Source organism: Siniperca chuatsi, linkage group LG24 (genome assembly GCF_020085105.1).
Source record: "Siniperca chuatsi isolate FFG_IHB_CAS linkage group LG24, ASM2008510v1, whole genome shotgun sequence".
Classification (NCBI taxonomy): Eukaryota; Metazoa; Chordata; class Actinopteri; order Centrarchiformes; family Sinipercidae; genus Siniperca; species Siniperca chuatsi.
Window position 1 is genome coordinate 6,710,857 of NC_058065.1, and position 25,623 is coordinate 6,736,479.

A 25,623-nucleotide genomic window follows, 5' to 3' on the forward strand; every position below is an offset into this window, starting at 1 on the left:
GGCCACCGTAGAGGCTTTGCAGTTTGTCATGTGATGAAGAAATATTAACATCACTGTCCCCTGCAGTATGAAAACAACAATTTACCACCGGAACGTCTTCTGTCTTCATGTAGAAATAATGTTGTTGTTTTAGTACTGACCTCTTGAAGTAAGATTTTATGTTAGCTATCTATTTTTTGGCTGTCACTGCAGAGGTATGTCGTTTTTAGCTTAGCTTCCAGGAAATTGGTTAGCTAGGTTACATTAGCTGAGCTACCTTTAGCTGCAGTAAGAGCAGAGCAGAGTTTTGAATGCTAATGTTAGCCAACGTTGCTATAAATGCATTGACAGTTACACGAATTGCAATAACACGCAAACATATATCATATAACGGTTAAATATCAGCTGTCCAAGAGAGAAAATGTACTTTATTTCTGTTGATATATTGTGCTATATATTGTTTCAGGATGGCTGTATCTCACAGTGGCCAGTCCTCACTTGTACAGAGCTTGGCCAAACTCCTCCGAAATGATGGTATGTTACGTTTGATACACAGACACTCACTATAACGTTACCCCAAGTGGGTGACAAAAGGGTCGTGTCAAGTGTGCTAGGGCTGCACGTCACCCTGCACAATTTAACCAAAACAATAGCAGCGTGCTCTGTGTCAGTGGGTGTACTCACTCAGTCATGCACTTACTAATACAATGTGAGTTTCAGACTATCCAGATTTCCTTTGTGGGAAAGCCTGATATTGGAAAAAGTCTTTGTAATTCTGAAAATCTGATGTCGTTGTGCTTTGGTCCTGCTTGGATCTTGCTCAGAAAAATCTAATTAGATATGGATTTATCTGAAATGTATAATTATTAGGTGAATGAAATGAATTCAGAGTGGGTTTGAGGTTGATGTCCCCCTCATTCAGTTCAACATTAAGTGACACCAGCTATTATTAGAACAGTCTGAGCTCACTTGTTTGTTTTGATAACTTGTACTTGTCAGCTCCATCAAAATTGAACAGGGATAATTTCCAAATGTATTATTGTACAGTTAAAAATCAGTGTTTGTCCATGACCATTTGCTTCACATGATTTCATTTTCCTATGTATTAGACAACATTGATCTTGAAATTTAAGATTAACACTTGTTATAATGTTCTGTTCTGATTTAAATTGGCTGCTGGATTCCTAAGAGTTAAATGAATGGTCTCTCCCAACCTCCAGGTGACTTGGTGCTGGACGGCAGCAGCACACTGACCTTGCCGGTGGCCAGCTTGCACCAGCTCACCAGGCTGTTTGAGCAGTACTTGCTGTCCAGGAGCCACCAGCATGGGTTCCTTGCGCTGCCCTCCCACCCTGCAGACACTGCTTCCCTGCTGCAGCTGCAGTTCCTGTTTGACGTTCTGCAGAAGACCATCTCCCTCAAGGTGAGCTAGGACCCCTAAAATTGGTCACATGGTCTCCATGTGACCTATTTTTACCTTTTTAAAAAAGTCTCTAATCTCTGTGTCAGTTCTATGGGAAAAAGTCTTACCAAAGTGGACATTTGTACTTTTAAGACCTGCTGTACTTCCTTTGGAACCAGGTCCCCCAAAATGTGGTCAAGAGTTTTCCAGGAGGCATGTTTTGACATTCAAAAAATAGAAAATGTCAGTTCTATGAGTGAAAGGCCTCATCAAAAACTCCCAAGTGGAGACAATTTTGTGTTTGTATGATGTTGTTTTTCCTTTACCGCTGACTGTGTGACTGACAGCATTTGCATCCAAACATGACTAAATCAATAATCAATATTGAAAATTGAATGAAATCTGTTTATTTTATCTGTTGTGCTGAGCCCTCATAAATTTCTTACCTTTTCAAGGAAGTGTGTTTGTTGGCAGGTGAGAACAGTGGTGACATATGCTTACATATCTTTTTAGTTATACCCCTGCTTGAGGTTTTATTTAATACATGTTGTCTGTCTTCATTTTTAAATGCAGCTCATCAACCCACCAGGGGTCAGACTTGAGTCTGTGGTGAAAATCTTCCCATTCAAGTCTTTGAAGTGTTTGGAGGTAGAGTATGAACACTGTCTACATTTATTCCTTAATTTCTTTCCTCAATCTCTTTTATTCCATCCTTGCTTCTTCCTCTACTTCCATCTAAACCTTTCCCCATTCTATCTGTCTTGCAAACATGAACATTACATGTTTCTTTTTGTCTCTCTTCCTTACCAGCTGAAACGAGTCCCTCCACACTGTCTAGAGGGACTTAGAGGAGTTTATTCTCAGTTGGAGGTCTTTACCTGTTCAAAGAGCCTCAACTCCCTGGAGGTACTCTCCTTTTGCAGTACATTTGTCAGCAAGTGTCACTGAGTGTATGTATGACATGTGTGGCTATAGAAGAGAGTCAAAAGCTGACACCTGTGTCTGTTTTTAGGAGCTGCTTTCCCTGTGTGGAGGTGACCTGAGCTCTGCACTGCCTTGGCTGGAACTGCACACGCTCAACTTTAGCTTCAACTCCATTGTCTGCCTTGACCAGTCACTAGTGAGACAAACATACACACAGATGCATCATTATTGACTTATTAGCTCATGTTATCTTCATCTGACTTCAACCTTCTCTTCTCTTTCTTTCATAGACTTTACTGAACGTCCTAAAGTCTTTAGATTTAAGCCATAACAAGATTCAGGAGTGTGCTGAATTTCTAAAGGTTTCTATTTAATTATGATTCATCTTTATTTAAAAAATAAAATGTCCTCTTTTCCTGCTTGTGACAACCCCTTGTTCTGCTTCGGCCTGTTGTATTTCTTCATTGCTTTCTCTCAGCCCTTGACTGAACTGGAACACTTGAACCTGGGCTACAACTGCCTGCAGAGGGCGCCAACGCTGGGCCTGAGTGCCAGGGCCAAACTCCTCACACTCAACCTCAGGAATAATGAACTGGAGACTATAAACGGTAGCGTAGACTGACATAGACAGTCGCAGAGTTTCTTGTTCCTTAAACACAGACAACCAGTCACTGGTCAGATCAGAGTCAGTAGTCAGTCAATCTGTTCACAGCATAGAGAGGAGTGAGCTAATGAAACCTAAAAAAATTGGAAAAACGGGAAGCTGATCACCGTGCAGACACACAAACTCAAAACTTCTGTTATGAGCTAACAGACTTTCTCTGACAGTGACCCCCCTCCCCCACTGTTTTTGAAGTCCTTCTGTTTGTCTTGGATATTATTTATCATCACCCAGTGAAGCAATAGATAACCTTACACTGGCCTCTTTATCATATCTGTTTGGATAGGAGGGGAGAATAGCATGAGAAGCAAATTAGGTATTTGTGCTGCATTTGTGTGCGTATGTTGTTTACACTGTACGTTCTCTCATGTCTGAGAGAGTCTTTTCTTGCATTGCTGTGTTGTCTGATCAAACAGGTGTTGAGCAGTTGTCTTCACTCGAGCACTTAGACCTGGCCTACAACCTCCTGTTGGAGCACTCCCAGCTGGCTCCTCTCTCCCTGCTGCACTGCCTCAACACAGTAAGGAAACACATGCACTCACAAAGGCTACAGTATATCCTTTAGAGGACACATTTACTTTCTTTAGGTACATGTGAAACCAACGCACTGTAAAAACTTCTTTTAGCTGAACCTGGAGGGCAACCCGCTGTACTTCCAGAAGACCCACCGCAACTGCACCGTCCGACATCTCTCCCCAAAGGCTGCAAACCTTAGAGTGAGTAATAATTAGAGCTAGACATACTGTATATACCATTTTTCAAATGTGCAGAATGCTGAAGCATTAAAAAAAATAATAATTATAAAAGCATCCTGCATGGACATTTGTTTTAGACATCAAGGAAGCACCACCAATGGCATAATAGCATTTATAGCACAAAACAGCACCTTACAGCAGCTGAAGACAGAAGCAGATCACATAATTTCCTGGTCTAAAAACATAAAATAGAAATGGAAAAAAACTCAAGTTTGTGGGAAGCTGTTAAGTTTCCAAAGTAGGCTGTGATCTTCAAAAATACTTTTACAGTTATAGCAGCTGTTGGCTCATCTGTTTTGTATCAACAAAGGCATTATATTGTATGTCTTGATTTGTCTCAAAGCGCTGCCTCTCTACACATACAGAACAGCTCAAAAACAGCTTCCTGTGCTATGTGTGAACTCCAAGGTGTTTCTACATGACCCCCACTGGCTTGTGGTCTTTTGACATTTAGGGTTGAAAATCAACAACACGCCCCTAGTGGCGACTACTGGAGAACTGTTTGAGAAAAATGTGTTTTTGTGTTTGTTTTTTTCAGATAACCAATGTTCCTTTTTCTGTTTCTTTCCAGCTCAAACTTGATGGTACCCCGCTGTCCTCATCTGAGTTATCAGTAAGTTTCTCAATCAATATATGATCATCCCACTGAAGCTGTTGGTTTTTAAACTCTTTGGAAAGTTAGTGGGGATTTTTGGATACTGCGTTTGATACTGAAGCAGACATTTCTGCATAAATAAGTGTAATGGTATCTAATATTAGACCACTCTCTTCTGCAGGTTCTGCCAAAAGCAGGCCAGCTGGTTGTCCAGGTACAGACTTCACCTCCAGTTGCCATGCCACCAGAACGCAGTAACCAGGAAGTGTCCAGTGGTGCAGGGGAGCTTAGTGACAGCCTGTCAGTTGGAGAAGTGGGAGTCTCACACATTCGGAGGAAGAAATCCAGGGTAAGAAAACTGCTGTGTTTTAAATGGTTGTATACTCTTTCTCTGTGACGTGAAATAGTTCTTGTATGATAACAAAATCTTCTTAAAATGATTTGACCTCCCAAATTCTTATTCTTTATTTATCTATCTAGACTGGTGGATACAAACTGAATGCTGTGAAATAGATTTTCTTTTTTCAAACCATTTTGTGTTTTAGAGTAAGGTGAAAGTGCGGAGGGCCAGCATATCCGAGCCCAGTGATACAGATTACGAGCCCAGACTGTTTTCCTCCACAAAGGGTGGGTTTTAAAAGCATGTCTGTCCGATGTGATTCTATATTTGTGCAATATCCTACCAAATATCTAAATTCACCCCCTTTTCTCCCTGACTTTTATTGTTTTATTTAAGTTTCCACTTATAGTTTTAACTACTATGTGCTTGTTATGTTGATTATCAAGATTAAAGCTTATTCAGCTGTTAGATAAATATCTAAAACATAAAGGTTAATATGTTATCTCTCCACTAGGCATTGTCCTTCCCCACCAGCAGGAGATTGAGCGCATGTCCAGCTTCAGAGATCAGCTGGGTGAGGATTGGCTGAGGTACCAACATCATCTAGATGGAGATTCCCCCTCTACCATCACCACTGCTGTCGATACCAACCAGCCAACTCCTCACCGTCAACCCCTCCCCAATGGCCTCAGCACCAACCCATGTCCATCCGCCAGCACTGGGCATCAGCCATCTCCACCATCCCTGGAAGTCCCAGAGGTCCTCCCCCCACCGCTGCTCTCATCGGAGCCCAGGATGGAGACATCAGACGCACATGCAGACCAGGAAACAGAGTCTACCCTACAGTGGCCCGGTCATAACTCTTGGCAGACAGAGTCTACCTTGGAGAACAGCATGGTGGACGGCCCGGTGGTGAGCCAGGGAGTAGTGAGCTCATCTGGGCCTAGTCCAGAGTTCCAAAGATCGGCTAGAGGGGAGAGCGGAGACACCAAGGAGGAAGAAGAGGAGGATCTGGGAGGTAGGGTAGTCAAAAAGTCAAAGTCAAAATCCTGTATAATGACAACACAAGGAGACAAGCATTATTCATATACTGTATTAAGACCAATAAACTTAGCACAAAAAGGTTTTTAAGGTTCTCCTCTTCTGATCTCCTTTCTTCTCTGTTTTTTTCTTGTTAGTGGACCTGTGTCACCCCCTACTTGTGGGTGTCTTATCTGACAAAGAGGAAGAAGATGGAGCGGACCAGGGGGAGAGGAGTAGGTGGAGGAGGAGGGAGGTGTTCCTGCGCATCAAACAGAGCCTGATGCTGGAGGTAGACATGCAGCGCGGCCAGGAGAGATGCCGTCTGGAGCTAGGCAGCCTGGCTCGGGTGGAGACCACAGAGGCTTGCTGGACCCTAGGGGTGAGAGGAGGAAGGGAGGGATGGAGAAAGAGATGGAGGAGTGGGAAAAGACTTGTGAGGTTCTGGAGTTTAAGAGAAACTGAAATAATTTTTTAATATTATTTGAATGAAGGAAACCAAGGTCGCTAAGGTTTTGTCAGGTAAAGTATCTATAGATAAGAAGAGGTGGTAAGAAAGATAATTCTCATCTGTAGTTCTTTGCCAGACACCCTCAAATTAATAACAGTAGAAATAATATTTATAAAGGTAACATGCATGCAGGTAACAAAAAGATTGCACAACAAAAAATGTATAATTAATATATTTGAATGAAAATATAAAATAATCAAACTTTTGTTCATTTGTCTGTAGGCCTTTTTTTACCCAGATTAGACACAACACAGTGGATCACAGTTCATTGCATTAATATTGTGATATTGATTTCAGCCATATTGCTCAGCTTTAAGGGCATTAATATGTATAAGTAAAAATAAAAATCTTTCAACAAGTTGTCAATTTGTGTTTTCTTTCTTTCTCTCAGGAGACAGAAGAGATGTTTCCAGCTGTGGAGCTTCAGTTTGACTACATCAGCAGGGAGAAAAGGTGGAGACGCTACGTCCTGCTTGATGATGACCCACAGCAAGCATTGCAGGTTCATAACACGCACACACACACTGATATTCATTAACACACACTCTTGAGTCCTGTTGTCTGGGAAGTATTTGATTCCTTTCAGAAGAAATATTGGGAATATTATAAAACTAAATGTATATATTGTTTTTATTTTTATGTTTGGTTTTGTGTGTGTAGCGTGAAGGGGGCTACAACTTTCATTTAATTGTGCAATCTTGTGTTGTAAAATGACAAATAAATGAACCTTGAACCTTGAACCTTGACACACAAGTTCACGCTCTTGCAAAAGAGTTAGACACAAAACCCAGAGATTTTCATCTATGCACACACATGCATCATAGCACATATGCATAAATGAGAACAACACCCACCCACTGACTTCCTGGACGTCTTGTATGAGTCTGGTCAAGCTCACAGGCTGCCCTATACTGAAACCCTGTTACTTTTGTTTTCAAATGTGACATCAACATCCAGCTGCACACTCTGTACCATGTTTACTATTTTGTTTATGACTTTGGTCTTCTCACATTGGGCAACATCAAATCTGTGCCAGATATAATTTTAACACAAAAAGCCAATACCAGTTCCAGCATGTGGTTTTTTTCCCCCAAATTTGTGGTGAGCAGTCAGGGACTTATGAATTATGTTTTATAAACACACACATAGCTGAGGTAACAAGTATAAAACCCCAACGAACACCTTGAACTCTACCATAGCTGCTCATGGCACAAGACCGATTGTCCTAGTGTTTACAGAAACACTCACACATTATCTCCTACAGTGCCAGCTATATTGTGTCCTGTCAAATTATCTTTGAGCTCTACTGATTTTTTTGTTTTGGCCCTTTAAGAAGCTGCAACATGCAAATAGCTTACTGTGCATTCTGAACTTACCAGACAGAGCTTGCATATCAGATGAGCTATTGACAGCTGAAAAAGTTGTTTTGGCCAATTTTTCTCAGCTGACAAGCTTGTTTTCTGCGCAGACAATTGTCGATTCCCCCTGGTTGCTCAGTTTTGTTGGTGATAAATTGACTTTTTTGTTGTCAGTGTCAACAAACTATTACAATGTAAAAACATTACTTTTTGCTGACTAGGCTCTGACTGACGTGCTGTCACATGTGGCAGAGGAAAACCAGCGGCGTGACTCTGAGCTCCGCCCCAGCTGTGTTCGCCTGCAATGCCTTCGCTGCAGGTCAGAGATCACACTTCAGGGAGAGGGCAGTGAGGAGGAGGCTGGGGGGAGAGCGAGGAGGAGAGAGGCTGCAATGCTACCAGAAGGTGTGGAAGAACAGGACGGGGAGGAGCTGACAGAGGCACAGTGTGATGACAGCAAAGGTTTGTGACATGAAGAAGACATGATAAAGTTATGTTATATGTGTATATGCGTCTTTATTTGTAACTTAACATAAATCTTTTTCCTTGTCTTTGAATATTGCTCTTTGTTTTCTCTTTTAAATACTTGTGTTGTTGAGTTAATTTCAAATTTGTGTCAATTTTTCATTTCCTTTCTTTGTTTGTTTATTTGGTGTGGTCAGTGCCTATTAATCAGCCGAAAAACTGTACTGTATTTTAAACAAAGCAACAAACAGCAAATACAAGACAGTACACATGTACTTATAGAACACAGGCAAAAAACAAAACAAAAAATACACAAATGCTTAGAGTGTAGCAATCATCAGCTTTTGATCTGTCACTGACCATGTGTTTAAAAGGCATCTTGAAATAGAATAAAACCTGTAAAAACAAACTAAAAAAAACAAATAGCATTTGACAATTAAAATGCCCTTTAAGCACAGCTCATAGATGAAAAAGTTGCCCAAGCAACGTGATGTTTGGCTTTAGTTTATATCTGAATCCCACTCACACACCACAGCCTTGACTCTGAAAAGCCTTTTTCTGATTCATCCCTCATAGTGAGTCATGCACAATCTCAGATGAGTCATGCTCAGCCTCACATACTCTAGACCATCCTAAAAATTAAGCACTACATGCATTTAAATTTTTTCCACTAGTACTTTCACACTTATTTAGTCAATGTCAGCTGGGTCTGTTGTTGAAAGTTGGAGATGAGACTGAAAAGCCACAAAACAAGGTCACACATTTCACCTGGATTGTTGTCACATTCATGCAAAAAAGAAAAAGTTTATCATTTGACGTCAACGCTCTTCATGACTCCTCCTCAGCAATCAGGCTCCCATTGGTTGTCTGCACATGGCTGCATACTTTCCCAAAACAAACTTTTGGTTTCATATGTGCTCGTGTGAAGCATCCCAGGAGTTATCTGTTCTCTTTTATTGCATAGTTGCCTGCTACGCTGAGTTCCCACCTCTATAATCAGCAACAGACAGATAGCACCCCTCGCTCCAGCAGCCACCTCCCTGTGTTTTGACCAAACCTGACATTAAGACCTGCTCCGGCACGCACAGACTGCGCGCAGGCGTTGTTTGACAGATGTTTGGGAGATTTCTTGGAACCATGCTCCTTTTGTTAGTGTGCTTAGTCTGCTGTTCTGATGAAATTTCAGGCAATAAATACCTTTTTCATTTGCACGTGTCTGAACTAAGACGTTTGTCTGCCTGTGGGTAACAGAAATACATGCCCTGCAGATACAAAAACTGTTTCTTCCTTGTTAGGAACTTGTTAGGAATGAAGGCATGCATATTTTCTGTCTATTTTCTTGCAGTATAGGTCATTTGGTTGTCAGAATGATTAAACCGTGCTGTCATGTTCTTGAGTAGACATAGACACAGCTGATATAGTTTTAAAATGCAACCCTCATATTTTTTTTCTTTCACACACAGTATAGTCATAGGAATAACATTTTATTGTTCTCTTTTTAAATGAAATAAGCTATTTACATTTATACCATGTTTCTTTCTTTAAAGACTGGCAAGTAACTTTACTCCATGGATGACAAAACCTTAAACTAGGAGTTACATACTGTATATCTTATTGAAAGACATTCAGGGTTACCACACTATTATGTGTTTGGTAATTATCACAATAACCGATTAAGGCCATGAGGGGGAGCACCTCCTATTCTTAGTTAGTTTTCACCATCACCAATAACTTCCTGTATATACATCTATTTTTTTCAGGCAACAGTAATATTTGTCCAGAATGTGGTAGCGATCACGTAGTCCAGCTGGCTGGCCAATCAACTCCCTACAGCAGTACGCCCATCCATTGCTCATCAAGGCCGGACAGTGAGGACGATCATCTTGATATAACCCAGAGCACTAGGAGTGTCAATAAGGTCTTTCTGAACAGTAAAACACTTTCTCCTCTCTTTTCCAAAATTGGTCAACCAGAATCTCATCATTCCCATGTTTCATCTTTATCACAGCAGGATGATTACACAGATGCCAGTATTAGCAGTAGTCCTATCTTTGAAGCTGCCACCACTACAGAAGATCCCACCTTCATCACTGCCCAGGGAAGCTCCTTCTTCATCGGGGATGGTCAGGGTGATACCTCCAGCCTCTCCTACAGCACAGAGTGCCAAAGTAAAGAGGATCTGGCTGGGAGCTACCACTACACTTCTACAGGTGCTACACCACCTGAAGTCCAAGCCCAACCTGCAGGAAGATCCACCCCAAATGGTGGGTTTTTACTCTGTCAACACTTTTGATTCAAAACTGGTCTAGCCTCAGGGTCCAAATTTTCCCTTAGACATCAGGTCACAGCCCACACACAGACCAATTTAACACACGTCAGTGTATTTCCATCTATCCATTCTGCCTGTCAGTGGATTTAAACGCAGGACTTTTTTACAGTGAGGAGACAGTGGTAACTACAGTGCTGCCCTTCAATTTTAATTCAGAAAATGAAACCTAAAAGTACTGCAGCAGAAGTTACAACTAATTCAGGCTATGTAAACTATTTTTACAGCATCACATGCAAAATAGGCCTGATTTAAAGAAGAAAGTAGTTTTTGCAAGGAAGCAGTACTTCAAAATAGAAGTGCTACTCTGGGAATTTGCTACATTTCAAAGTAATGTTTTTTTGACAAAGTTGACCCACTTGAGACCCACTCAGAATGGACCCATGCTCTGATGTATAAAATGCAAAATAAAATGCATATAAAGTCCCCAAAACAGTTTCTCAGAGACTAAAATGACATCCAAAACCTATTTTCATTTACAGTGATATAAAACAAAGAAAAGCAGCAAATCCTCACATTTCAGAAGCTGGAACCAACAAACTGACAACTGAAACGGTTAATGGATTCGATTAATAGACAAATCTTTTCAGCCGTACACTTTTTACATCCAAAATAACATTGTGATGTTGGCAAGAAATGTTAACTGGAGGAAAACCCAAACAGCAGTAAAATATAAATGGTATCCTATTACTTGATTTGAATTCTACAGTTCATATGGTCATTGTAAAACACATCAACTGTGGTATTGTGGTTTAAACTGTTTACGTCAGCTTCATTGCCTTTCCTAAAGATATATTTAAGTCTTAATTGAAAGTGAACAGAGATGGGAAGTATTTGGGTCTTGATTTGGATTGTGTGGTGCAGAAATGCTGCGAAGCGCTCTGTATCTCTGTGGCAGCATCCGATTTCCCCCCACATCTGTCTGCCATTTTTAGATGAACCACATGGTAACAGTGCAACAAGACAGATTGGAATCATTACTGGAAGTGATGGGAGAGGAATGAAAGCCTAAGAGAGGGAGGGCTGAGTCGTAATAATAGCTTTCTGTATCTTTTCTTTTTTGTAATACTGTAGCTGCACTGCCAATACTATGTAATCTGTCCTTTTTAAAACCACAGTCTCACACTGGAGACAACTCACACTCATCCTAAAACAATGACACTGAATATAGTGTCTTTTTTTGGTGACACAATGTACCCATTGTTGTGGAACAGAGCCCTCATTTTCTTCTTTCTGAAGAAGTGCTTTGTCTCTAAACAAACCAACCTGTGTGTGTGCGCAGACACTTTTCACCTCTACAAAGAGTTTCAAAGGCCTTTTTAATTGGATCTCTGTTTGCATTCTCTTCAAATGAAAGACGTTGGGTTTGTTTTGGCCTCTGCTCGTCCGTGCGCTGTCATTTTTGAGTAGCTGTAACAATTCATCAGTGTTCAAATAGCCTCCATTGCTGTTCATTGGTGGATTTATTGCTCTTAAAGGTCTTTCTTTGTGAGGGCTGTTGGCTAATGCTGCAGTAAAATCTGGCACAGGTTTCATAAAAGACAAGAAATATGTAAGTCTTCACATTGCTGCCAGGAAACTATTGCTTAACTATTAATGCAAGATATCATTTGAGGAACTAAATAAAGTAGACAAAAAAATGTATTCCCTGTGAGTCATTTTAAGGCTGACTGACTGTCCATGTGTTTGTAGATGATTTGGACCTACTGTCTGAGGACTATGACGCGGTGGACCATCGGCTTCAGCTTTTCTTGGATGTGGAGGTCTTCGAGGAGGAAGAGGAGCTTCACTCTTTCCTTAAGGTGTGTAAGAGTAAGGCACATAAGTATTAAAGCCCCTAAAAACTTTTTTTTTTTTAATCTCACTTATTTCTCTAACATAAAATGTTGATGACAACATAAGCAATAATCAAAGTTAAAGGAATCATTCGGTCGGGCAAGAAATAGTCTGGCACATGACCCCCAATATAACCACAAATGGTCTTTTTTACACTACATTCTTTGTACGGATTAAACAAACAAGATATAACGTGTTAGTCAGCTTAAGAGGTGATGGTATTTAGATTCTGTTACCTTTTGGACAGAGCCAGGCTAGCTGTTTCCAGTCTTTATACTAAGCTAAGCTAATCTGCTGCTGGCTTTAGCTTTATATTTAACAGACAGACATGAGAGTGGTATAGTTTCTCTCACCTAACCCTCAGCAAGGTTGGATCAGGTTTGTCATACAGTGCTGACAACTTAAGCAAGCAACCCCATAACTGTCATCACATTTTGTTTTAAATGTCGCTAAACTCTGATTGGTGCATGGAAATATGCAACGTCACCTTTTTCCAGCTGAGCCCTGCCTTATTAAAACCAGCGAGAAAAGCAAGGACAAAAACAGAAATTCAGAAATCTCTCATTGTGAAATAACCAAAGCTCTTCTAACTTTGGCAGAAAATAATGTGTTGATGTAGGACTCCATCGCTCACAGTAAGAAGCAGATTGAGAAAAGGTTTTCAGGGCCTTTAAAATTTTACTGTAGCTAATAACTAAGGCAGGAAATAGTATTAATGCCAGACTCTGCTGTTTAAGCAGAATTTTGCCAGTGACAGCGGCATGTGACTGATCACTCAAATTTAGTAATACAATGTTTTTATGTTGCTGTTATTGTTTCTTTTGTGATTGTGGTTTTAAAAAGTCCTCTAACATATCTCCCTGATGGCCAAAAGATTCCAGCTTAATGGATGGTGACAACTACAACAGACCTACAACACTTAAGCTGCGGTTTCATCTCAGTCAGCCAAGATGAACGCAGTCTGTAAATCTCCCGGGAGCCCATTCAACCCTGATATTCTTCTTTTTGTAGCTTCTTTGACTAGTTTTGTGCCCCCCCCCCCCGCTGTTACTCAGCATTCTCCGAGACCTCTTCAATATGCAATGCATCCTGGCAGCTCTTCAACTCAGCAAGCTATTGCTTTTCTCTGTCAGACACCTGGATGAGGAGCAAAGAACGGAACAGGACCAAGCAAACCACAGCTGGAAACAGGAGGTCCTGCTCCATTCATCTTAGTTATGTTTATTTATACAGTGACAGGGGCGGCTCGCTGTTTCACTTGTGCTTTTACTTCTTGTGTTGTCTTACAGGAAATTAAGCAAGACCTTGGTCTAGAGGTTTGATTTTAAACTCCTAAAGAGCTTTGAAAAACAAAAAACTGGTGTCAGCTGAGAATATGGTTGTTAATAGTTCAGTATTGAATTCATTGCCCTATGATGTTCATTATTATGCTGTAAAAGGCAGTATTCACAGGTGAGAACAGCAATTGAAAAATCGTTTTTGCTATTTTTGAGAAATGTCTATTACAGACAAAGAGCGTTTTATCCCTTTTTCTGTGTGCCTTCAGATATCTGCTGTCAAATTTGGGGAGCCAGGGGAGGTTCCCTCTCTGTTGGTGGTGTCAAACCAGCGAATCTATTTTTTGGAAATGACATCAGAAACCAAGTGAGTAGAGCAACTTTACAGGATACAGAAAGTACTTAGTATTTGCTCAGTATGATTCTCTTTTTTGGAAAATTGTAAGTAATATAATGTAAAGCAACTTTTAGGTGTCACCAAAAGCAGGTGGACCTCGACCACAAAAGATTTTGTGTACTACCAAAAAGGAAGCAGAAAAAAACGATAAAATAAATGAATGCTTAAGTTTAAGTAGGATTCTTAAACATAACTTGGAAGTATATAGTAAAGTCAGTGAGATATTGACACAACACATTCCAGTTTATCAAAAGAGTAATCAAATCCTCCTGGTGTGGACAGTGATTCAAAAGAGGGCGCTTGCACTGCAGTTAACAATTATGACTTTTAATGCTGATGTGTAGTTCCACACCCTACGTTTAGGATGGGATTATATTGCATAACCTGCCCAGGTTTCTGGGTCACATCTTGAGAACACATTGACCTCGCAGTGTCTGTGGACTGTGGAGTCTTTTCTCCTTCTGCTAGTTTAAGCACCTTTTTATTGTTTTTTTCTCTCCTCACCTCTCTGTCACATGAACAAAAAGCATTTCTTCCCTCATCAAAACAAGATTTATTTCCCTCAGACATGAGCCCATGCTGTGATGGCTCTTGCAAAATTATTACAAAGTCACTGTGATTTAGACCATAAGAACTGACTTCTCTTTTTCTTGGCACTGTGCAAGAAACAAGAGTATTATTTTGACCTTATATCGTAATCCTTGAAACATTAGGTAATACATGAGTTATTACCATGATTGTACTGAGTAAAACACATTTTAAAGTGTTGTTCTGGCAGTCACACCTCCAAGTGTGAGAGATCAAGTAAACCATTTAATCCACCTCACTGTGACAGTACACTTTCTGCACTTTCTGATGCCTAACGTTGTTTCCTCCCAGCAGAGGCCAGCTCTCTAATTGGCTGCAGAAGCGGGACAGCCAGCCACTCATGGAGCTCAGCTACCTGGAGGTGGGGCTAGGCTCTCAGAGCATCCACATGGAGTTTGGAGACAGGGGCGTGGCCTACACTCTCCTCGTGAGGGACAGTTTACGCTGCAAACGCTTCTTTGGCCTCTTGACAGGTAAAAGGACGCTTCCAAATACAAGCAAAGTGGAAAATGGTTTCTGTTTAATGAAAAACACATAAAAGCAAGTTGTATTTTCTGAATATAGTCAGCACTTTCCTCAGGGTGCTTTAAGAGTAGTGTTGAATCCCTCAGGCATGTATTGGAACAGCATGTTCCTCTCTCTGGCATTGTGCCACAGAAACCCAACCTACTCCTCTCACAAACTAATACTATACCATATGTGATGCAAATTTCTGCCCCGTCCCCCTCACTGTTGGGTTCACGCCGAGTCAGTACATCCTGCCCAGACCAACTTGTCTGCAAGGGAGGACCAGCGGCTGAGAGGAAAATCTTTTATTAGACGGGGGCTCCTGCTCGGGCCTGGAATGTCTGGAAAAATATGGAAAATGAATTTGACAATTACCAGCCCCTAAACGTGTGGAGAAAACAGGAAAACATATTGGCACATGTGGAAAAGTATTGCTGTTCAGTTCTAGTACACATAGTTCCACATTTTGGGAAATGTGTAACAGAGAATGTGACGTATTAAGGTATTTTCCCAGAATTACTGTTTCATATTGCCAATTGCGAGGTACACGATACTGAATACAAGCAAAGAAAACTTCAAATTCAGTCAACAGACATGCTGATTAGAAGAGCAGTCCCACTTTTTCCATAGCTCTCTACCTTCAGCTGCTGTCTGATGGTGTTTCTGTTCAGCTTTCACTCAAACAATCAAGCAAGAATATTTTTGGAAGTACACGGAAAGTGTTTTTTTCATACCAAATGACCTAGCATCCCATACAGGTTTTTTTTTAAATATTTTTAAAAATTGTTCCTTTGTTCAACTGGGTAAAGATTTTTGTTAAGATTAATATCTCTTTTTGAAAAGAGACCTGGCCCAGAAGGCAGCATAAGAAACATTACAATAAATACAAACAACTGTCACACATTACAAAAGAGTATAGACAATATACAGTTACGATGGATTAACAGGTATGAGTTTCCAAACCTATCAATATTGAATAAAAACAATGATTATTATAATAATTATTAAATAAACTAATATGCATTTGTATTCACAAAGAGTAATTAACTATTTCATGTCCTTCTGTACATTGTTCCAGGAGGAAGGGGCTGTCTATTTAAAAGCTTTTTTGAATACGCTGCGTCTTCCTTTACCCAGAGGCATGTTAGAAAAAGAGCAAGTAAATTAATGAAAGAGAAATTTGCAGTTTTAGAAGCATCACTCAGAAACGTGGATATTCATGAACTTATCCCCTAAGTCAGACTGACCAGCGTCAAATGACATTTTAGATTTTAGATGCATTTCCCACTTTTTCCAACACATACTTTTCTTTTCTCTTCGTTCTCTCCCTTTTTCTCTAGCTTCCCTTCTGTCCGCTGAGAGCTTTTTCTTTCTGTCTACATTTCTAAACAGCTCATTTAGTGTGTTGTATTCTTCGTGGCTGAAAATGATTCCAGATTGCTTTCAGTGAGGCTACAGAGATTGTCCAAGGCAGAGCAGACAACTGAAAAGCATGAATAATAGTTTGTTGTAACCTTCCATGTGCATCCTTCCAAAAAAAGATGCATGAAAATCTGATCTGTTATCTGTTAAGTGCCAAATACTTACACGTAAAGTATATGATGTTTATATTTCCTTCGATCCTTGAAGACAAAAATAACTAAGTTGCTTTTATGGCAAAGTATCTTTTCCTAATGCCAAATTAACCCCCAAAACAGCTGTTGTAATATTCTGTCAGAAGAAGTATGGAAAAGCTTAACCATAACAAAACCCATCTATGGTCCAAGCTGGCTCCCATCATGTGGACAAAGTTGAAAACCACAACTGGAATGACGAAGGACTCGCTGGCTGGAAGAGAGAGAAAGGATGTGGTTATAACTGGGACAGTTTTGTTGAGCTTAGAAACTAACCGAGTCTGACACAACATGAGCGATAACACGAGACCTCTGGAATCTGCAGCCAAAGGAGACAGAAAGGAGTTTCGTCAAGAATTTGTGTTACTGATCTTCTGTTTGTGTTGGCCAGTTGTTTTCTCTCACATAGAGGAATTTGTCACTTTTCATTGTTGTACTCAAACTGTGTTATAGGAGATTTGGTAAGAGTGATAGATCCAGTAGTAGCGAGTGAGAACATGGTTTAGGGTGAAATGCACTTTTAGCTGTTGCTTTGGAAACTGGAAATTGAAAATCTAATCTTTACCTATTTCACTCTGTCCTGTCTCAGCTGCCCAACTTATCAAACTGTGGTACGGTATTTGATTTCATGTGAAAATCATCAGGGGCATTGGTGTTGGTGGTGGAGGCAGCCAAAGAGTCTGGGACTGAAACAAGAGGAAGCAGGAATATTGACATAGACCAGAGCACCAACCAAAGTCCGTCCGCTGCAAACTTGGTTCTTAACATGCTCGGCACATCACCTTTGCTTACTTGTGATTGCGATCTTGGATGGCACCTCGCTAAAGCTGCCCATATTAACACGTTCTTTAATCTTTTGGTTAGCCTGACACTCACTGTTTCTCCTCAACACATGCAAATGTTCTGCCAAAAATGTGGGAGAAATTTTCGTGAAAGCGATCGAGCCATCTGTCAGTTTTGGCCAAAATATTTCTTGAGGCAAACTGAAACTCATTGCTGGCTTTTTACCGAACATTTTACTTTCAAAAGACTGAAAACAGAAATTAATCTGATTAAAACTGACCTTTTAGTTTTTTTTGCACAGTATTTAAAAACATGTACAGGGCACAGGGCAAGAATGTTACCTTTTTCATCCAACAGCAACATTGTTTGATGAACTTAAGAATCCACTGCATTTTAACAATCCATCAGCAGTTGGTCAAATATCCACCACAGTAGAAATGTTGTATTTGGCTACTGGCAAGTGTTAATTACTTACTGTGCGTACGGTATGTGTGGACCAACTTTCTATAGAGCATCCTTGAAATAAACAAAATGTATGAAAACAAAAAAACAGTTATTCAAGGTACCAGTTAGTACAGTGGCAAACTCTTAATATGAAGCAATGTCTGCTTGCGACCCCCCCACCCCTTGTAAGCAGTCATGTTCCCATCTCATTGGTTATTGAATGCCAATACTTTTTGAGTACTGACCGAAACTGTTTCAGAAACTGTCAAGTGCGGAAAGTTGGCATTGAATGCTTGGTCAGAGTCTTGTTTACTTATTCTCTGATCAAATAGTTCCTGTATTTTTGTCAGGAACAGTCATTGTATGGCTGTGTTTTGTTAAGACAAAATTAAACACTGATGCGTTTGATGATGCTGGATCATTTTATGAAATAGCAAAAACATTTTTGCAGACAAATCTTTGATCAGATGGTTCTGGTTTAAATCATAATTTTGCACATTTTAGACAGCATGTTATTCAGGCAAAGTCCTTGTATGGTTGTGTTAAGACAAAATTATAGACTGATGCACTGATTATTTTATTAAATATGAAAAAGGTTTTGTAGGCAAATCTTTGATCAGATAGCTCTGGTTTAAATCTTAATTTTGCTCATTTTAGACAGTACATTAGTCAAGCAAAGTCCTTGTGTAGCTGACAAATTAAATACTGATGCATTTATCAGAATCAGAATCAGAAATGTTTTATTGATCCCAGAGGGGAAACTCATTTTTGGAAGCTGATCAAAGGTTTTCAAAGGAGGATATTGAAAAAGGTATAATTTTGGTATCTGTACTGAAAATCCGGTAAAGTGTGGGCATCGACATCTAAAATCTTTGGACGGGACCCAGCCACTAAATGATTTGAATGATTTTTAGAGGCCTGAAGAAAAATGGTGTTTTCTACTTTCTACTCTAATAATCATGCCAAACTCACAAGTAGGCAACCACTGAATCTGTGTATCAGATAAGTCATGTCTGCAGTTGTTTCATGCAGAATTCAAATAAGTTTAATTCAGTTTCCTGCAGGGCAAATGTATGAATAGCAGAGCACAGCAACATACATGGACATCTTACAGCAAATTACATCTTACAATAAACTAGTTGCCCGTTCACACACCTATAGACGCACTTCTGGGAATATGTTTGTAAAACAGGTGACCCATGTAGAAATATGATATTGATTAGATTCCTTTTCTGCTCCTTGCACCTTCTTCATCAAAAGGATATTGATAAGGCAAGGTTTGTTTTGTCATCTTATTTTCCTCCACCATTAACCCTGCATTGTCCTCTTTCTTCCTCTTCAGGGTCCCTTTAAATCTTTTTGAAGTCCGCCCATTCAAACTTGACTGTGAAGCCACACTGCAGATATCCTCTCTGCCCTGTATTGTTGTCACACTCAATGACACGCTACAATTTGTGAATGTGAGCGTGACCCAGCGCATTAAGTTACCAGCATTTTCTCATCCACTGATTCTATGGAGCTGAAACCTTACACCTGCAACTGGAGACCTTTTGGCTTTCTTATGGTCGTTACAATAACAGAAGAAGAAGTCTCAGATTGAGCTTTTGTGTGGAGACCTCTTTCCATGAATATTTGGGTGTGACATTTTTAGGCTACTGTACCTTTTCTGTGTCCTTGACAAGTTAGAAGAAGTGTGTTGTTTTCTCTGTAATTTTCATTTACATGCTTTCATTACTGCAATTTGCCACATTGATAAAGGTTTCCCTGTTAAAATCTCGACAAACACATCTCATTTGAGTTACACACAGCTATTCGCCTTCCCAGCTGTTTCAGCAAGCTCAGAGCTGTAAAGTACAGTGCTGCTTAGACATGATGCATCATTTTCAGAATGAATCTGAAATTTGCATTAATTAAAGGTAAAATCATCATCTAATGCATCTTTGGTTGGTAGATAAGCTTTCATGGTTTTAATCCACCTTCCTTCCTTGTGTTCTTTTGTTTTGAAATTGTTTTTTTTAATCTTTGGTTGTTAGATATTACAGGTAACAAGTATTTTCATTATCCGTTAATCTGTTGATTATTTGTATGATTAATCAATGAATTATCTGTGTGTAAATGTGAAACAACGTGAAAAATAACCGTCGCAATTTGTCCCAATTTACAGTTATATAAAGCTGAGAAAACCAACCAGTTCTCTCATTTGAGAATCTGGAAACATCAAATGTTCGTTTAAAAATTATTGTCAGGATTGTTGGTGATTTAAACACTCAAAAAATCAACTAATTGTTGTCTAGAAGTGCTAAGTCAAAGGCAGCTGGACTTGCTTTAGCTTCTTAAAGACAAATAAGCAACTAATTATTTAATTATATCGAGTTATTTCTTCAGCTGACTGAAGAAGCCTTTTGAGCTGGGGAAAACCTCTTCAAGAATCTAAAGCAAGTCCAGTTGCCTTTGAACTCTAGATATACCATGACCTGGATGACTGATTTTGGTGCTATCTTTGTTGTTTTTTCTTCAGGAATTGTGCGTGAGATGGCTCACAAATCAGAAAGCAAGCTGAAGTCCATCTCTACCACAAGACTCAACCCTCAGCACCATCTCTGGTACGCTCCACACAGCCTCTATACACCTACTTTGTCGAGGGAAGTAACCACTGAATGCAGTGAGGAAATTGCAGACATCTTTGGTTTTATTTGTTTATATGCTGAAAGATGTGGTCTAAATAGTGTTGTGCACATTTGTATGTGGTTGGGAGGTGTAAGTTAAAGGGAGTTATGGCAGTAGAAGTTGTAACACTGCACATTTCTGACACATCTTTAGTTGATTACAATCAGCTTCTTTTAGACTTCATTTTGTAAAACTGCACCACTAAATTAGCCGGTAAACCGCATCTTAATTTGTAACATGTGTTGCTCTACAAATCCTGAAGCATGTCATGTCGTGTCACCTCCAGTAGTTTTTCTACCCCCCTTCTTTTTTTTTTTGGTATGTTTTTCTCCCCAAAACAGAAGATAGTAGCTTTCTCTAGGTTCTCACTGCAAAGGAATGTGGTTATCTTAATGAAGGTATTATTTCAGAGAAGGAAAGGGCTAACATTTCTCATGAACAAGTGCAAAATGTGCAAAAAACATGCTGTGAATAATCAAACATTTCCGTTATACAGACAGTGCAAATGCCTTTGTAGCAGTTTGGACAACCTGGCAAACATGTGTTATCCAACTAGCAGAAGTCAAATAAATAGCAATTTTCCTTCAGCTTGGATTAGGAAATAAAAAATTGTCTATTTTCTGTGACATATGCCAAGACCAGCCTCTATCATAAAGAGTAGATCAGTATATCCGGGTACCAACATATCCGGGTTGGAACCTGGATATACTGATCTACTCTTCATGATTTATTTGTTCGTCCTCAGACAACAGACTCTACAGCTCAACAATCCAAAAATAAAAATAAATCAAAGCAGCCCCTTCATGTGTTGAAAGGCAGCTAACCACAGTCTCAGAACACACTTGCATTGTTTTTGCAATCCAAGGCCTGTCAGCTGTTATTATGTCAATTATCCCCATTGCTTCACAGTTACTGTGAAATTCACCCTATGATGTTGAAGTGCTTCCATGTGAGACAGGATGGTAGCATCTACCAGGCACAAGCCACCACAACCCTCTCTTATCTTTATGAAAACAGCGTCTGTGCTTTTAATTATACAGCAGCCAGTTTGGGTGTGATAGGAGATATTTGTGCTAATATATGTACATGTAATATTATTAATTTCTTTTGTTCTGTTAGGGCTCTAGTGTGTGAAGACATCCAAGCAGATGTGGAGGATGGCCAGCTGCAGTTTTTCTACATTCTGGCTTTTGTACTGCAAGGTGACATATCCACTCATTCTGCAAAACAGCTTAATTATGCATCCCATTTTAGGTTTTAGGAGCTATTCTTTGCCAGATATCTCTCTAATGTCAGTGGAGGGATCTGCTTACGCTTGCGTTCACTTGAGTCTCGTTTTCTGTTGACTTGTTACAAGAAAGATACAATTTCAAGACTCAACATGTCATAATTACTTCTGAAGGTGCAAAGAGTAGTGCTGTTAATGCTAATTACTTAATATGACAATGCTATCTTTCTTTCTGGATTTACACTGGTGCTGTTTATGTATAAAGATATTTCTCATTTGTATTCAGGTCATGTAGCTTGCAGTCTGGAGAAAAAGTAGAATAAGCTAAATCATAAACATTCATTTTAACCAGCAGGAAGAGTAAATGCCACACTAAAAGCCCTCATAATATTCCTGCGACCACAGAAATATAAAAGAGAAGTACCAGGAAAATAGGCTAAATGAGAGAAATAATAACAAAATGGATATAAGATTTAATTTCCTTCAAGATAAAACCAAATTATGGCAGGAAGAGGAAAATATGGAAGAAAGGATGTGATTTGTGGGGAGCAGCTGACGTGAGGCGCCTGTCAAAGATTCATGTTAACAACCTTGCACATATAATGAGGCTAATCTGTGGTTTAACTGGACTGAGTGACAGGCGACTGGATTTGTGTACATGTGTGCCAGTGCTACAGGATGCCTCGCTCTCTCTGCTTCAGCAGACACATTTAAAGCCAAGGTAGCTGCAGGCTACACAGCTGTGCACGTCTGTGGAATTTCAAGTGCCATACTTTTAGCATGCCTAGATCTGCCTTTTCCCTCCGCTTGCTCCTCTGAAGACAAAGCTTTCTTGTATATACTAAATACTATTATACATTAATGCTTTAAACAACAGTCACTAGTGAAAATTAACTGACTAAAAGGTTTTCTGTCAAGTTGTAAACATAAAACCAGGATAAAGGAGGAAACATCACGCATCGAGTGCATCTTTGACCATTTAAATAATGTGAAACTTCTCATATTTTCATATTTTTCTTTTCAGAGGATATTTGGACGCCGTTGACAGTCCTGGCAACCCGGGAAACCCTGTACCTGCTCAAAGAGGATCACCAGTGGAATAAAAGCTCCAGCCTGACCATGAATGAAAACAAAGAGCCGAGCAGCGGGAGCGTCACCATTTTAGAAATGCTGCCAATCAGCTGCGTGAGCTCAGTCCACCTGTGGCCTTCAGATCAGTGCAGGATGGATATCAAGCTTTATGATGAGGTTAGTATGCATGGGTGTTTTTGGTGATTTCTTAAAGATCAGGATCCGTTTTCATGTGCACTTTCGATTTGCGGAAGCATCAGAAATTTGAATCAAAAAGCTAAAGTATAACAAGAAAGTTTTTAAGCTTGGGTGAGAGGAAAACTTTGCAAATGGAAATGCTAATGGAAACAGAATCTTCAAATCCACCTTTATGTCATGGTACTTGTTTCTGCTTCTTCTATTGTACTACAAAACGTTCATGTCCAGCTGCCACTCATCGTTACATGCTTCCACTTCAACAGAAAGGAAAAAATAAAGAATAAAAAGAGTGGGGTTGTCGAGGGTATGTGTAACTGCTGCGTCCTCGGTTTGATTCCAGACAGGAGCCCTTTTTGCAAATCACCCTTGTTTCTATCAGCTTAGCATATGATAAAAACACCACAGGATAGAGGATTCATTCATTAGAAAAAACGTGACAAAGCACAAATGCCATCTTAAGTGGGAAGCAGACAAAGAAGAATTTCACATCAAGTTGTGTTTGATGTTAGAAGTAGTGTGTTGTACAGCATGGGCTTTGAGAAATTACGTATAAGGCTGCCTAATGTTGACCAAAATGCCTGTTTTTGATGATTGTTACAACTGTGATATAGATTTTGATGGTGCAGTTTGTAGCATGTGTTGTCAAGTTGAATCTTCTTGTGATAATCTGCTTTAATTTTCATAGTTTCTCTGTTTTCTCCTGCAGACTGTGAAACAGGAGAAGACGTGGTGTGTGCGCTCAGAGAGCACTGAGCTCCTCCAGGGTCTGCTGGCCTGGGTCAGAGCACAGTGGGAGGCTATGTTCGGGGTAAAACTGCACACAAGCCTGCAAGACAATGCAGCATAATGGGGGAGGGCATGGAATAGGACAGAAGTTACAGACTGTGTGTGTGTGTGTGTGTGTGTGTGTGTGTGTGTGCGCACGCTCGCTCCTGTGAGCATGAATCTGCGTGTTGGTACTGGGAAATGTTTAGTGAGCGTGAGCAAGTTTGTCTTTATTTTCTCTCTACACAGTCTGCACTTAGTCATGTCCCATTATGCTTGTTGCTTTCATCGTCTGTTAAGCCAAGAACTTGGAAATGCTTGCACTCATTCATGTGGTACACAAGCCTGTAAAAGCACTGGTTGCATCATTTTTCCCTCCAGATACCATCCCACCGAACTTTTCTACAGCTGAAATGGAGTGTGCCATGTTTCTTTTTCAGCGGCCATGTTTTCCTGTTGAAATGCATCTCATAGTGTTCTTCAATCACTGTAACGTCAACCTAATATGGAGCAGATTTGGGTTTCAGGAAGTAAGAGAGCCTTAAGTTGGAAAGAAGAGGGGTATGCAAGGAGCTGAGCCTAAAATATGTCCATCCCCCCCTCAATAATCTGGACAGAGTCCTTCCTCACTGCCTGAGGGTGCAGTGAGTTGTGACATCACACGCTCAACACGAGGCTGAAGGTGCTTCTGAAAGGCCATGGCTCAAGACACTGTCATCGAGGGTCATCTCACATCTTTTCCCCCCAATTAGGGTCTTATCATGTGTCTCTGTTGTTGAGAAGTTCACAGAAATTCTGCAGATTTGCTCTCCTGGCGTCCTTTTCCGCTCGCAAAACAGTGCAAACAGTAGAAGTTCTTTTCTTTAAAACTTTGGAACAGGTGTTTTATTTGTAACCTGGGTGTATTTTTGTTTATTTTCCTTTTTATTTTTGACTGCATGGAGAAAACGCCTGTGAGGCACTGTCATCATTCAATAAGTGCAATGGACTGACATTACTGAGTAGCTCAACTAAATCCTTGTTTATTTAGTTTATATATGTGGGTTTAAAATGTAATCCATGAACTTCAGCAGCTGTACATACTGTCATCATGCACAGATGCAGTAAATATCAAAATGAACTCAGAGCAATGTTAATTTAGATTAACCAGTATAACGTAATTTATCTCTTTGTTAGCATTTTATTCCATTATGGGTTAATGCATAAAAGTCATTTATTTTTATATAAATACTGAAAGGAAACATTTGATGTACGATGTGTATAAATGAATATAAAAGTAATGTGTTCATTCGAGTTTTTTGTGTGGTTTCTTTTTCAGAAACTTAAATAGCTACACACATTTATTTATAGAATGAAATAAGCTTTTCCTTTTAAACTTAATTAAACTTCTCACAACTACAGTATGGCAAGTCCCCAAGCAAAAATATGTCTCAAAATGTCTTACAGTTGTAGTTTGCTTGAAATTATTGACAAAAAGAAATCAAACTTCCAACAAGGTAACGTAACTTCATTTGTTCCTGTTGCAAATTTAATGTACTTTTCAGACATTTTCTTAAACTTAGCAACAGTGTTTTCATTCGTGTGTAGCAAATATTCAAATTTCAAGTGTCTGGTGTTGGACATATGAAGTGATTTCTCCCCACATCAGTATGTTTTGCAACCTAATTCCACCTTTAATCACAAGTAAATAACTAAGAGGAGTGAAGGCACAAAAAACCTAATGAAATATGATTTTCTTCATGACCTCTTAACGAGAGATTTCACAGTCAAACTATTTACTTTCTGATCTGTCATCTGATGAATGTGTGTGTCTGATAATGTTCTAATTATAGTTTGGATGAAGAGGTTTTACGTGAGATTTCACCTGAAGATGTCAAATTATCACCTGATAATTCACTGTGTTCAGTGACAGG

General features: G+C 39.7%; 1 protein-coding gene across 4 annotated transcripts; it reads left to right on the plus strand.

Moving 5' to 3' along the window:
- On the plus strand, window positions 1-25,003 carry LOC122872104 (serine/threonine kinase 11 interacting protein). Of its 4 annotated transcripts, none has more exons than XM_044187843.1 (26): window positions 1-148; window positions 446-513; window positions 1,200-1,402; window positions 1,955-2,029; window positions 2,192-2,287; window positions 2,394-2,501; window positions 2,596-2,667; window positions 2,784-2,913; window positions 3,383-3,486; window positions 3,593-3,682; window positions 4,293-4,334; window positions 4,498-4,665; window positions 4,862-4,943; window positions 5,171-5,674; window positions 5,835-6,058; window positions 6,579-6,689; window positions 7,767-8,007; window positions 9,771-9,928; window positions 10,019-10,274; window positions 12,029-12,138; window positions 13,719-13,816; window positions 14,726-14,907; window positions 20,300-20,384; window positions 21,568-21,650; window positions 22,701-22,924; window positions 23,652-25,003. In XM_044187843.1, the coding sequence occupies exons 2-26, from the start codon at window positions 447-449 to the stop codon at window positions 23,790-23,792; spliced, it is 3,654 nt and encodes a 1,217-aa protein (XP_044043778.1). In that variant the 5' UTR covers window positions 1-148; window position 446; the 3' UTR covers window positions 23,793-25,003. The 4 variants fall into 4 exon arrangements, with proteins under 4 accessions (XP_044043778.1, XP_044043780.1, XP_044043777.1 ...); XM_044187845.1 differs by having other exon boundaries at window positions 19-194; window positions 10,022-10,274; XM_044187842.1 differs by having other exon boundaries at window positions 20-194.
- Window positions 25,004-25,623: the final 620 nt, after the last annotated feature.